Source organism: Pelmatolapia mariae, linkage group LG5 (genome assembly GCF_036321145.2).
Source record: "Pelmatolapia mariae isolate MD_Pm_ZW linkage group LG5, Pm_UMD_F_2, whole genome shotgun sequence".
Taxonomy (NCBI): Eukaryota; Metazoa; Chordata; class Actinopteri; order Cichliformes; family Cichlidae; genus Pelmatolapia; species Pelmatolapia mariae.
In genome coordinates this window covers 29109177-29127302 of record NC_086231.1, presented here as the reverse complement: position 1 = coordinate 29127302, position 18126 = coordinate 29109177, and the positions used below count along the sequence as shown (strand labels likewise).

At 41.0% G+C, this 18126-nt stretch overlaps 2 protein-coding genes across 2 annotated transcripts in view; both read right to left on the bottom strand.

Annotated features, from left to right (window-relative positions):
* Positions 1 to 635: 635 nt before the first annotated feature.
* On the bottom strand, positions 636 to 16453 carry mapkapk3 (MAPK activated protein kinase 3). Its single transcript, XM_063474642.1, has 10 exons — positions 15690 to 16453; positions 10163 to 10302; positions 7337 to 7401; positions 7098 to 7177; positions 6863 to 6989; positions 6628 to 6703; positions 6357 to 6481; positions 3119 to 3204; positions 2944 to 3024; positions 636 to 1269 (listed from the first exon to the last, which is right to left on the bottom strand). Exons 1-10 carry the CDS (start codon positions 15990 to 15992, stop codon positions 1114 to 1116), a joined length of 1239 nt encoding a protein of 412 aa, XP_063330712.1. The 5' UTR covers positions 15993 to 16453; the 3' UTR covers positions 636 to 1113.
* Positions 16454 to 16687: 234 nt separating this feature from the next.
* The window catches only part of dnah1 (dynein, axonemal, heavy chain 1), a 30187-nt gene continuing 28748 nt past the window's right edge, over positions 16688 to 18126 (bottom strand). The window contains exons 76-78 of the mRNA XM_063475015.1: positions 17819 to 18025; positions 17399 to 17633; positions 16688 to 16988 (exon numbers count right to left, since the gene is read on the bottom strand). Coding sequence (XP_063331085.1) covers positions 16867 to 16988; positions 17399 to 17633; positions 17819 to 18025 — 564 coding nt within the window. The 3' untranslated portion in view covers positions 16688 to 16866. The remainder of the gene's footprint in view (positions 16989 to 17398; positions 17634 to 17818; positions 18026 to 18126) is intronic.

The window sequence follows — 18126 nt, the reverse complement described above, 5'->3', positions numbered from 1 at the left end:
TGTGCAGTCCCGCTGACGGTATGGCAACATCCCAAAGGCAGAAAAGCCAAGTAGCTTTTTATGATCAGCTTCCCCTTAACACCCTCAGCATCACATGATCAAAGTGGGCTAAAGGTTGCAATCATAAACATGGAAATGTTGACCTTTTGCAGTTGAATGACATGTCAGATGGCTGCGACCCACAGAACTACTTCACTGCTCCTATTAATAGCAGCCTGACAAAGCCTGAAATACACGATACCAAAAAAAAGAAAAATGTTGCCACATCCACAGGAAACGTGTCTGTCACACGAAAACTCCTATTTTAAGTTTAGGAGCGTGTTTAGAACCACCACGTGGAAAATCTTAGCATCTATGTGAAGTGGATTCACCCAACATAAGAGGTTTCCTTTCTCCCTGCTAAGGTTGTATTTTAAAGAGAAACTGTAGCCACAATTTAGTGGAAGCATTTTATCACCACAGTGACACATAAGAAATTTCTCAGGAAAACTGACACAACTTGCCAATGCAACACAATCAGCCGTTAGCCCACTGCAGCTACAGGAAGCTGACAGTCTGAGTGCTGCTCTGTTAACAGGACACCAGACTGATCTGCAGCAGTGATTCTGTACAAAAAAAGTTTCTCAGATGGAAGCGATTGTGGAGGCTACATTTTATTAACGTTTTAGGATTTTGAATCCTAAAAGGAAGGCAGCAAAAGAAGGACGATATTAAGACAAAAGACAATAATGAGCCTTTTAGTTTCACAGTCTGTCCACAGTTTCTTTGAGTGTGATCTGCACACAACTGCATAGTTACACCTTAGACAGGTAAATCCAGCATTCAAATACACAACATATACCACTACAAATACCGCATCTCTACACACAGGTACTCTTACAAACAGCCCAGCCCCCTCCCAAAAAATAATAGACATTATTACACAAAATAATTAAAAACAGAGAGGCCTGCGGTGACAACAGACAGGTGATATCACGTCTCCACATCCCCAAAATATCCAGGTTTAACTCTGGCGTTCCTAATGTCTCTTATTTTAGAGCGCACTTGCTTGAAGTTGAGTCTCTCAGAAGTCTAAAGCACCTCTTGAACCTTCCACCAAAGCTCATCCTTGCCTCACTGACTCTGGCATACCGTGGACCCACTCTTGCCCCCCGCAGCGGCCTTCTTGCGCCTCTTGTTGAGCAGAGGGTTGCTGGAGGTGTCGAGATCTTTGATCTTCACCTGGTCATAGTCCACACGCATGGTCGCTAAAGCGCTGGTCATCTCTTCCTGCGAGAGAAGAGGCAGATGTTGGAGGATTTAGCTGGCGCTTACGGATGTGGAAACCCTTTGCTTTTTACCAGTGGCACATGTATGTTTCCAAAGAGCAGCCAGTTAGCTTAGCATAACATCAAGACATAAAATGGAGAAAACAAGCAAGCACGCTAAAGCTAATGAATTAACGCAATATGTCTGCTTTTTGTTTTCCAAACAAAAAGTATAAAAAGGAGAAGCTGAGGTTTTAGTGAGGACTGTTTCTCAGCAGGGAACAGTTGCAGGTGTTGGTCAAGAAACTGTGAGGACATAAAACCCAAAGAGCCTGCAACTTTTTTTTGTTTACACATCAGTATAGGTCTGAATTTAAAAAAAAGAGATGATATGTTAACCAGAGAAGCTTTAAAAGTGCTGATAAGTGGAATTTATTACTGTAGGATGGTGTCAGGTTAGCTGTTAACAGGCTTTACACCACCCAAAAATAATTAGAGCTGACATCTATCCTCTCATTAGTCATTTTTCACACCATCAACTCTTAGAAAGGAAACAAGGAGGATGTTTCCTATAATGTCAAAATGTTTGCTGCAAAGGCTTCCACGCAGTTCGCTGCTGTTCAAGATCTGTGCAGCAGGAAAAAACTAAGCAAACGTAGAAAGAAAAAAGGAAACAGGCTGGTAATATTTTTATGATTTTAAACAAGGACTGAACTCAAAATGAGTCAGAACAGACCTCAGAGAAAACTAAACCTTTTTCATTTACTGTGAATAAAGCTCAATATAAAGACTGTACCCTCCTGACTCTTTGCTTTTTGAGAAGTGGCCTTTTATGCAACGCTGTACCCAGTACCCACTGCAGAAATGAACAGTGGTGTATTGTGAGCGTATCATTTTTGCTGAATGGTCTTTTCACACCTTATCATGACAAACCTGTTCATTCAGCTGTTGTGAAGGAATGTGCCATTCCACATGTTATTTACAGGGATTGAAAATATGTGATTGCCTAAATGAGACATTTTGTACATTTCTGCATGGTTGAATGGACTTGATATGAGGAAGTGGTGTTTTCTTTTTCCCTTTTCTTTTTTTTAGTAGTTTAAATCAGGAAAAAAATGCAGGAATGGCAAAAGGTAAGCTAAGCTTAGGTGTGTTTGGGTTAAATATTAAACTGTAACTCATACAGTTGTACAGACTGTGAACACTTCTTCTCCCTGCTGGTTGTCAGGAGATTATCAGAATGTAAAGACATGAGGATGGCAGTTTTCCTCACATTTCAATCATTAGAATATTTAAAGGGCCACTTTGCTGTTTTCACACATGAAAATCTGTTTAGAGGTCGTTAGGGTTTTACTCCAACAGCTGAAATTGTTGTATATGTCCTCTGTGGTTCTGAGCTTTTTAATGATGTGATTGTAAGCGGCCTTGATTACATCATATGTATGCCTTTAGATGCATTTCAGATCGGACATGGAGGCTCGAGGTTTCAAGATAAACCAGAGTAGACTGGGACATTCTCATGCATTCTGGAAAGTTACCAGTTCAATATTTTTGGAGTTTGCCCCCATACTGGTCTATAAACCACTGCACCAGTTACTGAAACCCTACCGCAAGCTGAACATTTCAGCAGCCTATCATTAACAAGCTGTAATGTCAAGATGTGACCAGAGGGGGTCGATGTTGTCGTGCTACTGACCTTCACGTCCTCCCACATCTCTCTGTCTTCTGTCAGGACCCGTGTGGTGTGCAGGGGAGTGGAAGGAACCATCATGGACTGCTGCAGAGTCAAAACACAAACACCGATGAGGACATAAGCAAACAGATGCACAGACGAGCAGGAAACAGTAGATGAGGCGTGTACGGGTGCTTACATTGATCCAGGGGTGGTTCGTAAACTGGGTGATGGTCATTCTCTCGTTAGGGTCTGTCTTCAGTAGTTGGTGGATCAAATCTTTTGCTGGGAGACACAAGGCAATGCAAAGTTTACAACTTTTCACATGATGTTTGCCTTGGAGATAAAATGTCCTATTTATAGTGGACTTTGATGTGTTGAATTCAAATATCACTATTAAAACAGCTGCTTGTCTCATTGTTTTATATATTGGTAGATAAGTTGAAAATATATGCTGTGATTTGCTGAAACATGGGCAAATGTACAGGGAAATACAGGATATAAGGCAAAAACACAGTTTTTACAGTTTAAATAACCCTCAAAGTGAATATTTTGCATGGCCACCTTTATTCTTTAACAAAGGCTGAACTCTTAGGCACACTTTCTTGTAATTTCTTCAATTAGTCTCGAGGTTCAGGCTCTGGGGAGAACAGACTGATAGTGTTTTATGTGTCTTTCTATGATCTATTATCAGTGCATTTGGGATCCCTGTCATGCTTTACAGAGAAGCTGTTGCCAGCCAGATGCTTTCCATATGGTATTTCAAAATATTTTGGTTAAAAATCTGACTTTTCTGACATCAATTTTGAAAATATACCCAGCACCACTGTCTGAAATTAGCTCCATGGAAGCAGAATATAAGTTTTTTTTGGTTTGGTTTTTCCCCCCAGTTGTTGATGTTTCCACAACCAAACTTATTCAATTAACAACATATTTCACTGGTGCATTTTCTGTGAGTCAAAGTACTTTCAACAGCACACTGTGAAGGAAAAGGAAAATATTACTCAGGGATATTATGCTAAAAAAAAACCCTTGTAACTTTAATTTGCATCATTACAAATTTCCTGCTACTAGGAAGGTTAAATCAAAGGTCAGAGTAGAGTTTAAATATAATACCAAGAAGAAGAAGGAGTCACTAGAGCAAACGGAGCCACATATTTAACACTGGATGCAATTTAATGAGACAGTGACAATGGATAGAATATTGAACATTAGAACAAGATTTATTGGGGAAAAAAATCCCAAACTACCTGGCTATATCTGAAAAAGTAATCCCCCCCTAAACCTAATAACTGGTTGTGTCACCCTTGGCAGGAATAATTGCAATCAAGTGTTTGTGTAGGAATTGTGGCCCACTCATCTTTGGAGAATTATTTTAAATCAGTCACATTGGAGGGTTTTCGACTACGAACCGCCTGTTTAAGGTCAAAGCATCTCAATCACATTTCAGTCCACTTTGACTAGGCCACTTCAAAACCTTCATTTTGCTTTTTTGAGCCATTCACAGGTGGACTTGCTGGTGTGTTTCAGATCACCGTCCTGCTGTGCACTTGAGCTTCAGGGCATGAACTGATGGCCACAGTTCAGGATTTTGTGGTAGAGAGCAGAATTCACGGTTCCATCAGTTACAGCAAGTCGCCCAGATCACCTTTTGTCTCGTCGGTCCAGAGAGTCAAAGTCTTGGGGATAATCAAGATGGTTTTTGGCAAATGTGAGACGAGCCCTTGTGGGTGTTTTTGGTCAGCAGTGGTTTTCTCCTTGGACCTCCCCCATAGATGCCTCGTGAACTCTGACCTTAACTGAGGCACGTGAGGCCTTCAGTTCTTTAGATGTTGTTCTGGATTCTTTTGTGACCTCCTCGATGAGTTGTTGATGTACTCTTGGAGAACTTTCAGGTAGGCCAGCCACTCCTGGGAAGGTTCACCACTGTTCCAAGTTTTCTAAATTTGTGGATAATGGCTCCCATTGTGGTTCACTGGAGTCCCAAAGCCTTAAAAATGACTTTGTACACAGCAAAATCTCCAGTGTTAAATTGACACTAGAGAGTGTCTATATGGGTCCACTCTTCTGAGTGTTAAATATTTTCTAACACTGGAAAATTTCTAACATTTTGAGTTATTTTCCAGTGTTAGAAAATCAGCACTGCTCAGTGTTAGTGATTGTTAATCTTCAAAACTGACTAGGTTACTTTAAAAAATATAACACTGTCAAAAGTGTTCATTTAATACTCAACAGTGTTATATTTAACACTCAGAGGAGTGGACCCATATAGACACTCTCTAGTGTTAATTTAACACTGGAGATTTTGCTAAACTTTCTAAGACTGATAGTTGTCAGTGACTTTTTAAATTAGGTCATGGCATGAAATGTTGCTTTTTGAGATCTTTTAGCTTGTTTCACTTTGTCAGGCAGTTTCTCTTTAAGTGACTTCTTGATTCGACAGGTCTGGCAGCAATCAGGCCTGGGTGTGACGGGTGAAATTAAATTCAGCTTTAGCAAAATGTGGTTCATCACAAGAAATGTGGGGCAAGATTATATCTTGCTGTGTATGATTCTCGGAAATTTTTCTGTATGATAATATCTTAACTTGACATACATTGACATTTAGTAAATCTGCAGAATTGGCCTGAGTGCAGCCCCTACTGTTTAAGGTTTCCTGTTTCTGACAAGGGAGACCGCAAGCAGACAAACAGGCCATACATGCATGAATGCAGATAAACACTGCTGTGTCACACATGATTGTAAACATTTGTAAAACTTGCAAATGTTTACAATAAAAAGACAAATATATTAAAAGTGTTTTTTTGTAATTCTCACACAAAAGCTCAGATTTTTAGCCTACAGGTGTTTCTTTTCATATGGATTACACAGAGGAAAGCTACACTTTTTTTGCTGCCATACAAAATTAAAAGTTGTAGAAAATTTGTACATTTTTGAAGAATGAAACATGTTTATGAATTTTGCATCTCTTAAACAGCACAGTGGCTTTAATTCGACATGTGTATGAAATTTACAATAATTTTAGATTTTTTTTTTTTTATTTAAACAACCCTCTACCCACTATATCTGATACAGTCTTCAACAGTTTTCAATGGCCAAGTCAGTCAGCTGATCTCAACCTAACATTAACAAATTTGAACGCAGAAAAACCCACAAACAAGCAGCAACTGAAGGAGGCTGCAGTAAAGGCCTGGCAGAGCATCTTAAGGTAGGAAGCACAACATTTGGTCTGTGGTTTCTAGACTTCAAAAAGTATCTGGTCTGCACTTCAATCACCTGTTTGATTTAAAATCCACTGTGCTGGTGTAAAGAGGCAACCCTACAAAAACTGTGTCCTTGTCCAAAAACCAATAGACCTAACGGTAACTATGTGCTCGTTGCCTACATGGCTGCAAGCTATTTTGCTGTTTGACAGTGTTTTAGTTTGAGTTCCTCACCTTCCTGTGACACGTCCGACCACTCTGGATTAGGAAATTCATACTGGCCCATCCTGATCCTCCTCTTCATCCCAGGAGAAATGGCTTGGCCTGTATTCGAGTAAAACGGAGGGAAGCCGCACAATCTGCAGAGACAAACAAGCCGTAATACGTAAAACGTAATAAAATTAAGTAGCGCTTCTTGTAACAATATCGAAATACAAATACATGCGTCGAACAATAACATCTGTGGTGACATCAGCACTGCCCTCCACACAAAGACAGTACTCACAGGATGTACATGATGACGCCCAGAGACCACATGTCACATGACTTGTCGTACTTCTCTGGACCCAGAACCTCGGGAGCTTATCAACAGGAATACACACGTACAAACAATATAACAGTGGAGATTAGGGCACAGGCAAAAAGTGACTCAGCAGCTTATTACTGTCCTTTTGAAACATCTGGCCCATTTGTTAATATGGCCCGAACCCATCCCAGGACAATAAAGTAAGGCATCTTACCCACATAGTACGGAGTATAACAAGGAGTCTGCAAAGGATTGTGCAGCGTGGTCTCCTTTGCAAAGCCAAAGTCTGTCAGTTTGAGGACCGCATTTCTCTCTTTACTTGTGTACAGCAGGTTCTCTGGCTGGAGGTGGAAGCAGCAGAGGAAAACAAGTGAACCAAGCTTTCACCAAACTACCCAGACATGATCACACGCTTCATGATTTGGGCACTGAACTTCATCTCTGCGTACCTTGATGTCTCTGTGCGCGATATCGATGTTGTGGAGAAAATCGATGGCCGTGCCAATGTCCCTCATAATCTCTGATGCCTCTGGGAGGAAAAACAGGTAAGCAGGCTCTCTCAAACCAGAAGCAATTCCAGTGTTAAAACAACAGGAGGCACAAATGAAAGAGAGCTCGCTTTAACTAGTTAACACATCACCGTTGCTGCGTATCCATCACGTGGAGTCTGCCCTCCATCAGTCCTCACCTTTTTCAGTGAACGCCTGGTCTCCTCTGGCCTGGATTCTGCTGAACAGCTCTCCTCCCTCCATACTGGACACATAGACAAGCAGGGAGAGAACAGGGATCAGTGTATTATAGAATAGTACCCACATTTCTGTTAGTACACGTGTAACACTTTTACAAAGTGCTTCACAGTTTGGATAAAAAGGCTTTAAAAATAAGTGTACATATTTATACAGAGTCAAGCACACAGCCTTTCATTCAATCCTGCATACACACACTGCTGTACACAAAGATTAGGAGAACAAAAAGCCACAGATAACAGACAAAAGATTCAAACAAACCACAGAGCCAACCATCAGCCAACCTGATAAGGAAAGCTGTTCCAAAGTTAAGGGTCTAAAACGTGATCATGTCTACTTTTAAAATAAGTGTGTGGAACAGATGGGTGACCCTGATCAGACGACAGGAGACTAGTAGCTCTGCTACAGGACCCTGTCCATGTAAAGGTTGTCTGTCAATTACACATTAGGGATCATTAAAGATCCGCTTGCCTTTACACCAAAATTTGGGAGCATTTTTTTCAATCAGTAAAGGAAAGGAAGACCAAAAGAAATTTTGGTTTTTCCCCAAAGCAAAAGCACCAGGATTATTTTAAACTACTATTGTTATTTTTTAAAGTGGGGATTCTTTTACTTAATTATGAACTATTTACTCACGCCGCTAAATCTTTTGGAGTTTCTTCTGTGACGAAACGGTAAGTGAAATAATAAAAATACTGAGTGAAAGTGAAACCGAGACAGTTTAAAAACAGGAAGAAGGGAAAAGCACCAAATTCCTACTAAACAGAACAGTGTTTATACTGAATGAGTGTGCCATTATTAATTCATCTTGCAGTGATATAAACACTATTTGTCACTTCTGTAGTGTCATTAATGACTTAGTAACACAATAAGACGTTATTTTGCAATAACATAAACATTTGGTTTCATTTTATATCTGAGAAACGTTCAGAGACTCTCGCTACCAAAAACATCTTGAACCAGATGATTGTGCTTCCCACTCTCCACTTTCATTGTGTGTCATAGAGAATCACTGATACCTGAAACTCCACCTTGGGTTCTTTGGAAAAATGTCTCCATAATTGCATTAAGTAAGCACACTTACTCTAGCACGCTTCTTGTGGATCACAAATGAACTGAGAGCTGAAGGAGGAACGGGAGCGACCGAGTGCTATGCTACCCACAGCGGGCCGTGCAACTTCCTTCATACAGGAAGCAGCAGACATTCTCTCGCTGTGAGTGTACCGTCAAGGTCACTAACTAACAAACACCTGCCATGTCAGTCGATGCGGTGATGACAATCAGTCACTGTTTAAAATTCCCACATACTGAGCAAAGGTGTCATTTCTTTTCTGCTTTGTTGCCTATTTAGTTCCTTTGTTTTGCTCTGAATTATTCACATCGCCCTTGGAGAAATAAAAAGTCCAGAGTTCAAACATGTGTCAAAGCACACCCACACACACACACACACACATACGTGCACACACAGAGTTATGTATCCTTCACTCATATTCACCTTAACTGTAGTGACTTTCCAAACCTTTAACCTTCTCCTACCTTACAACATGCATTGACTTGGACAGTTACCATATGTAGACAAGTGTTTTTGTCCTTATAAGGAAGACACTTCCCCACAACATGAGCAATACCTGAACCACACACACGCACACACACACACACACACACACACTTACACAAACAGACAGGCTGTTTAGCAATGGCGTTGAATTCATTACAAACAGTTTGTCATGACACATGAAGCCCAGATGGAATTCTGTCTCTATGTCAGCTTCAGAGCAGCAGCTCTTATAACTGACCTTTAACTTGTATAAAGTTAAAGGTTACTATGGCTCAGTGGGGCAGAGCTTATTATGTAACTAAACATGTGTTACACCTATTTTCTTTAAAAAAATAGACCCTTTTCTCCCAGCGGCTATGCGACACGACGTAGCTGGAAAACGCAGGTGTTACTAATCACATAATTAAAGCTCGTAAATAAATCAGACTGCCTGGTTAATGACACCGGTAACACCTGTGTTACTTCGTGTCAACATGGCTGCCGTGACGTCTGCATAACGTTCGAGGGAATGGCTTCACCGGCTGTGCTGAAAGGTGACGTAATCTCTGATCTCAAATAAAATCCACAGATGACGTAAGCGTGTGCCCGGCTCTATCCTAACCTAACCCCAGTAAAGAACTAGTGTTATTATTTGTCAGAAGGAGACCATATACAGGACGGCCTCTTAATTCTGTTTATATTTAGCCCAACTAACACTTTGAGCTTGAGTTACTGTTATCTGTGCGGCTACAGTGTCACAACAGCGTTGATAGTATCTTGTTGGAAAAACATGTGGGCATGTTGTAAGACCTTAATCATTGCTGAGCTCATTTTCTTTGTTTGTCATGAAGCAAGGTTAAAAAAAAGAGAGAAAAAGCAAAAGTGGAAGCTGTAAAAATGATGCAGGGCAACTTTAGCTTGTTATTTTTAATCAGTCACTTTGTTATGTTGTCATTTATTCAAAGGGCGTCATCTTATACCATCTCTTGTCCTACTCAGAGCTGTGACTTATGGGAATCTGTACCCACTCCGAGCTCTTTTTCACATTAAAATAGTGATTCATCATTACATCCTGCAGAATGAAAACTTCTTTAACGTCATGCTTTCAACAAAAAGAGAGCAGACTTGCTCTAAGTTTCAAAACACTGTTTTTTTAAGAAAAGCTTTAAAAAGGAAAGTACAGAGAAATTGTTTGATTCAAGGAAGTGCTAACTGACTGCTGAGATCCTACCACTCCATGATGATGAGCAAGCACTTCTTCCCGTGATACATGTTCTCATACAGGCTCAGGATGCGAACGATGTACGGCCCTCCTGACACTCGCCAGTGGAGCTCCACCTCTCGCCTTGCTTTGGGACTATCATAGAGAATCTGGGAGAGACGCAGAGAGAAGGACAGATCATGTCATGTTATATAATCGTTTATAAGGAGTCATTCAACTTTAACATGGATAGTTTTGGTGTAGTGTAACAAAGCAGCAGCATCATTTTATAAAAACATTTTCATACAGCTGGCAGAAAACAGTAAATAAAGTAAAAAAAAATTGCTGTTAATTATAAACTGTGTTTACAGCAAAAAAATCCAAATATTTCCTGGGATTTATTTATCTTAGTCCAAGAAAGCAGTTTTTGTTTTTTTCTGCATAATGTGATATACATGAGCCAAGCTGATAAGTAGATGAATCAATACTAAATACATTGATGGTAAAAATAATCTACATCGTCTTAGATTTTACATGTCAAGACATATGTGGGTCTAGAAATTTGGCAAATACGTTTTTGTATGAAAAAATTACATGATATATTACACTGTGCTGTTATTTTTTTTTTTTTAACAAAAAGTCAGTCAAAAACTGTAAAAGCAGTCAGCAGTACATCCCTACTGCTTACAAAGGAGTTAAGAGGGTAAGTAGGAGCCAGGTGTTGCTAGGCAGATGCATTCAATTCTATAAAAGCAGATGATTTTTGGCAGTTCTCTGGTCTGCAGCATTCAGGTGTGTGTTACACAACGTCAAGACATCACGAGTGACCTTGTTGCTCATCAATCTTGGTTTTAGTCTGATTACTCACAACTGGAAAACATTCAAGACATCAAATTTACCCCAAGGTCAGACAGTGCAGTTATATCTCAGACTCCACAGGCCTCAGTTGGTATGTTAACTGTTAAAGTTCGTGACAGCACAAATAGAAAAAGACTGAACAAATATGGCTTTTTTTGAGAGGTGACTGGGGAAAAAAAGCCTCTTCGATCTAAAAAGAACATTTGCAGCACAGCTTAGCTTTGCAAAGTTTCATATGAACAAACCAGTGTGGAGATGTTGGGCCATGTTTCACAGTGTTACGTTTGGTGAAAACCAAACACAGCACATCGGCACAAACACCCCACACCAACTGTCGAGCACGGTGGTGGAGGGGGTGATGATTTGGGTTTGCTTTCCAGCCACAGGACCTGGGTACCTTGCACTCATTGAGTCAACCATGAACTCCTCTGTATACCAAAGTACTTTAAATTCAAAGGTGAGGGCGTTTGTGCGACTACAGCTTGGGCTAAACTGGGTCAATGATACTGTATTGATCCCAAGCACAGACGCAAAGGCTGTGGCATGACCTAAGAGAGCTGTGCATAAACAAATACCCATAACATTGTAAAGAAAGTGCGCCAAAATTCATTCACAAACATGTGAGAGACTGATACTCATACAGAAAACCATTACTTAAGGTTACTGCAGCTAACGGTGATTCTACAAGCTACTGAATCGTGAGGTGTGCTTAGTCTCTTACACGACTTCCGTATTTTAGCTTAGCTATTGTTTAATAAGTAATGACTTATAATCTCATGTTGCGTGCTGTTCCTCCTTTGAGGTGGCATTTAAATAGTTTTAACAACTGGTGAGAGTCAGATGATTTTTTTGTTGTTATGTAAAACCAAAGAATGGAAAAAGGTTACTTTCTTTTCAAAACGACTGTAAGTAGATTGGTAGTTTAAGCTCTAACGTCAGTATAAGAACTGATGCCTATAAATACTGGAATACATAAACACACATATACACACACAGAGACGTACAAAGCAGGTGGCAGACTTTGACATAGCACACAGTCAAGGGGTATTTTTGGATGTGACAGTGATGGAGCTATCCCCTGTTGTTCACAAGGCCGGTCTGCTTACAGACTGGGCCTGGAATACACAACACACACAGAGTTTGACTCACTGACGTATGACAGACACACATACATATATCTGTGGTGTGTTACAGGTGACTTTCGCAAGGCTCTACCCAAGCAAATTGGATTCAGCTGGTGGGTAAACATGAATTTCTTGGAAACTCCAAAATGCCGGAAAGAAACAGCTCATCTGTGTAGTGCCTTTTTTTGCTTGCTAATGTCAAAGAGGAAGCAAAGAGTTCAGAGGACGGCAGTGTGTTAAAAGAAGAAGTTGAGGGTTTCCGGTGTCTGATCTGCTACTACATGTGTCCTATTTTGCTCACCCTCGCCCACTTGCCTTGACTTTAAGCGGAGCAGTGGGCAGGTTTTGCTTTTGCTATGTAATTTATAGCTTTACGACTCCAATCAAGAGCAGATAGTTTATGAGCTGGTTTCCTTAATTTCCTGCAGCGAAACAGAATCGGCTCTAATAAAAAGGGGCCTGTAGCGCTGTAGTAAAACATTAAAAGGGTTGCAGAGGAAGGACTAAGAGAATGAGACAGTTAATCTTCAGAAGGATTTTGTTCTTATTTGAAAGGGCACGTAAACCAGTCAACGATGACTCGACACTCAGACGAATCAGATCTGTGTCAGGAGAAGCTTAAGAAACACTGAGACACACACCTTTAGCTGATAACGCCCACTGAGTTTAACCACATGCTGCCTCCCACACGAACCTTGGCTAACACGTGCGCGCACACACACACAAACACACTTTAATTGCTCGAACATGTTTACACTCTATTAAATATTAGTGAATTTCAAAGTGCTGGTCTGTATATCTTCATAAAAATGTGGTTTATCTTTACAACATCTGCCAATAAAGATCTGCTCATAAAGGCTACAGCAAAGTGGTCTAGAAAGCAGGAGACTGTGTAAGTGCTAAATGCTAATATCAGGAATGCTAACATGTTCATATTCAGAGAACATCAAAGATTTGTTGGGTTGTTTCTTTTCCTTTCGGACCAAAGTGATACACAGACTGATGATGCCAATCCTAGAATCACATTTTTTTCCCTTTATAATGATTTAAAAAGCCTAAAAAACTCACTCAAAATGGTAAATGGTCTGGTTCTTCTATAGTGCTTTTCTACTTGAACCTCGGTCATTCACACACTTTGCTTTCTGTCTGACATTCACACTCTGATGAACACATCAGGGGAACTTCAGTTCAGTATCTTGCCCAAGGATGCAGATGACCTGTGCTCCCTCCTGAGCCACAGCCAGCTCTTAGAAGACTTCTACTGCTCAAGTATAAAAATACCCACAATGCATTTTTGCATATAGAAAGTGGAAGTGAAGCAATGAAAACATAAAGTTCCTTTGTGCTGTAAAGGTACAGAGTGATCAGAGTGATCCTAACAAGACACTTCCAGCTCTGTTGGGTTGATGAGGTTTAAAAGCCTAAATCCTTCAATTCATTCCAGAGGACCCCAGAGACTGATTAACTTGTTGGAGGGAGCTTAACCCTAACCTATGACATCTTACAGAAACTTTCAAAACAAAGGTCTTTTTTGGAGCTGCCTTTAACCAAAACAGTGGGCATTTCCTTTATGGTTTGGTCAATTTACACCCTGAAACGCACTCATATGTGCTACAAGTGTGCCATAGTGATAACCACAGAACCCTAAGCCACTGATAAGATTTTGACTATGAGTAAAACAGACCTGCAGGCCATTTAGCTTCACTCGAAAAGGCCCAATGTTCTCTTAAATGGAACAATCACCGGCCAGATTTGTACTTCTGTCTTAGCAGTTAATGGCGGAGGTCACGAACGCATCCCATCCCCTGCTGTTAAGTAAGAAAAATCCAAGTTAAAAGAATCAAGATAACTTTAACTGCATTACACTGAAAGGATGGCTTTGTTCAAGCACTGCTGCAAAATAGATTAAAGCCATAGCCATCTATTACATTCAGCGCTCAGAGCAACACTTAATTTAAAAACCCAATGGGCCGGTCAACGCTTTTCTTCCGACTCTACATCAGACTAGCCTCTGTTTACTTTTACTCACTATTTAACTTGACATAACAAAATTAATCAAATTTACATAAACGGCTGTATAAACGAGCACAGTGCAAAAGAAAAACTGCAGCAGCTACAATAGAGAAGACAGACTGAGCCATCAGAGGTGTTTCTTCTGCCGTCTCTTAACACCTTTTAACAGATCTTCAGAGAGAAGAAGATGGTCAGAGGCTTAATGTGATGTGGTCCCTCTCTACTTGGGTCACAGCGATCTATTGCAGGCTTTCCCCTATGGAACAGTGTGGTTGCAGTGACACACACGCACACGCACACACACACACACACACACACACAGTCTTTTGGCAGAACATTAAAAGACAAAAAACTTTCTGTGTGTGTTTCAGTTCTGTCATTACTTCTGACAAAAGAAAAAACTTGCTGGATTCAGATTAGCATTTTGCCTGAAGATTTTTTCCGCATCGGAAGTCTTTTTCTTTTTAAATAATTCTTTCTGCTCATATTTCTAAGCAGAATTGTTTTCTTTACCGGTCCCACCCATGATGCTATCAAGAAAAGTATCCCCTTTCTGATTTTGGCATTCTATCTTTTTTTTGTAATGTTCAATTTCCTGCTGCAGTTTATCTCTTTTTTAAATCTTTAGCTTTAGTTTCTATCCCAAAGTTTGGGTATGCTCTCCTTTTGACACTGCTGCCTGGCTGGCAGCTCAGATCCAGATGGATTACTCTAAGCCAGTAAATCTCTCCCGGTCTGTGGAGCAGTGGTGACAGGTGAAAACCTGACGACCTGTGCATGTGTGCAGATGAGTGTGAAGGTTTCCACCGCTCCCAGAATAAAGTGTCACCATCACAGTCCGTGTCTCTTTGAAGCAGTGTAGCACGTGATATTTTATGGCTAGGTGACCACACACCCATTAACTTGGAACTGATTGCAAAAGGCTGACCTTCCAGGAAACACCACCAGATATGTGAATGTGAGCTCGGGGAGAAGCATGTACAGTGCATGTCAAACCCAATATGATCAGTAGGTATATATACATGCAAAACCAGCAATCTATTCATCTATCTGTCTATGTCAAACACTGGTTTTGTTAGTAACCTGTAACCTTTCATGTTCCTGGAAAAAGAAAATTCTACTTCCATAAAGGTCATAGTTCTTGATTCTTGTCTGCACAAGTTTCCACTCTTATATTTAAACCCACAGTGCAAACAAACGCTTTAGGATAGACCCGTGTTTCCACACAGTTTGGTATTTAAACCATACTTGCATTAGATTATGATCAAATTTAGAGGAGCAGCAAGTGATATAAATAAATACATAGACACACCACCATAATCCAACATAATGGACTGACGCCTGTTTTTCCAAATGGATTGACCAGTCTGGACAGTGGACATCTATGTTATTACATCCAAACAAAGTGAGAGATAAACTAAACTTGTATCAGAAACAGGTGTTCTTTCAGCTGGGATGATCTAGAGCTATCGTTTAAAAGCTATAAAGTCTGCAGTTATACTGTGAGAGTGTAAACAGGAGGGTCGGGGACAATTTATGATATACTCATCAGACTTCAATACCTTTAGCGCGCACTTCTCTCCAGTTTTCTTGTTAAAGCACTCGAGGACTTTGCCGTTGATCCCCAAGCCCAGAACCTGATTGGAGACTTTATAATCGTCCGTCACCGCGTTTCGCTTTATCTCCAGTTTAGGGTAAGTGGGCATGGGGAAGTGTGTGGACTCTGCGTCCTGCTTGTCGGCGGCTGGGGGAACTGCCGGCTGCTCTTGCTGCAGTTTCGGGTTGCCATCCGTGGAGTCTGACTCTGTCTCACCAGCATTTGGCGGTTGGGGAGCTTTTTGTTTTCCGTTTCCATTTTGCAGCATGTTTCACACCGGCTTGCTGTCAACAGCGGTGCACAGAGGGACAAACTGTGAGCAACTCTCCGGATTAACGCGATGAGTCCAGCCCTCCTCCGGTAAATGCGTAAAGCTGAGACCTCTAACGCATCCGCCTGTCCCGTGCGGACTCTACCACAGTGACTCCACTCTATCTTCACACAGGCTTACAAGTCAGAGTCCATTTGGGGAAACTACACTATAATTATATTCTTTAAATGTAGCTCTCTGAACTTTACCGATCCGGGGTGGCCCTTGAGAGAAAATCCAAAAAAGAATTTGAGCGCAAATGAACCATTTAAGAAAATTCCAGTCAGACGTGTTTGGGGGGTAAAAAAAAAAGAAAAGAAAAAAGGCAGTGGTGACGATTATCTGTTGATCTCGGTTTCCCGCTGATCTAGACTCCTTCAACTGCATTCACATGGCCAGTCACTGTCACAGTAGTTTAAGCGCCACCCTCCTTCAGTCAAGTCATATTTCTCAACTGACCTACGCGGCCGCCTTAAAGGAGCAGGACGGATATTCAAGTAACAAATGAGCGCTGTGGGGAGGTGAAACTAGTCAGTGGTAATAACGGTTGTATATTTGGCTGTGCAGAAAATACACACAAAAAAAGGATCCAATTACCAAGTGATTTTAGTGATGGTAAATAAACACAGAGGATATTGCTTGTGAACAGTTTATTAGACAGATTAAAGAAGATAACCAGTAACTAATAACAATAACTAATAATAACTAATATAACTAATTTCTCGTTCCACAGGGTGCACATAGAAACCTCGGTTTTATTTGATCTTCGTCATGGCAGGGTGTTTTTTCTCTGCATGTGGTTTTGCAAGTGCGTGTAAAAGTGTGCATTTGCTCAGTAGTCCAGTGCACAGATGAGTGCAACACCCCGTTTGATCCAGTGCCTCTGAGTGTGACGTGTTGGCAGCTCCAACGATATCACATAGTTGGTAGAGTGGCCGGTGGTGGACAGAGTCCCTGCAAAAGCACATAGAGCACTTCAGTGACTTAAAGACAAAAGTGTTTTAAACTACTGTTTTTTCATTGCTACACTGAGGGAAGGATTTGTGAGCAGCCTAAGGTGCCAAGACGTTGGCATTGCGCTGTGAGTGGAAAAAACTGAGCTGCACTTTCAGCACTTTCAGATGCTTCATGAAATTGGACCCTCACTGGAGTCTATTTTGGGTGAGTAATAAAACCAGCAAACAGAGATACGCACAAACATATGACGGCACACCTACTGACTACAGATCATAACCTGAGCCAGAGTTTCACAAACATGGACTTTTCTTTTGTTTTTTCCCCACAAATTTACAAAAAGCTGTAACTAATCTATATTATCTCTTATAATCTCTATACTAATCTATATCACTCCTCTATATACTGACCAGCTCGTGTGAGTGTCTTGTAGATAGGGCATACATAGATCCCTGAGGCTGGAGGTTTTCGGTTGGGTTTGGGGATCAGCCAGATGATGGCCATTTGCGTGTAGAGCTCCTTGGGTCTGGACTCTGCGAGCTGACCTGCTTTGTTATCCCAGCGAGCCCCCTCCAGGAATAGACCGTGAATGTAGCAGCCTGTGTCTGGTATTTCTGTAATCTCTGACACTGACTTCACTAATACCTGAAGGATAAATCATCACAAAAAAGTAGGTCAAGACCAGTGAAAACCTGGGTTGGGGCTGGGGTGGGGGGGTCAAAGTCATTATGAATGTAGCACTTTATATACATACAGATACGAAGCAATTTTTAAATCTGTAAGGCTGTTCTTTAAAACATTGCTGCTAGTGAGGCAGCCTACGGTCTGACCTCAAAGTCAAATCCAATCGTGTCAATTGAGGTGCCAGAGCGACGGGCATAATTCTGGAGGGTTCCGGTGAGAAAAGCCTGCGGGAAAAAGAAGCCGCTAATCCAGAATGCAGGTGGAATGCCGTTAGAGATCCATCTCTGTAGGAAATTGATCCTCTGAAGCAGGTCTGACACCCAGGAGGCCAGAGGCTTCAGAGACGGGTAGGCCTGAAGAACGAGAACAGTGGAGGCAAACTGTTGTATTGGTTGTATGCTCTGTGCATTCACAGAAAGCACATTATTACATTTTAGGAGGAGAACAGAAATGT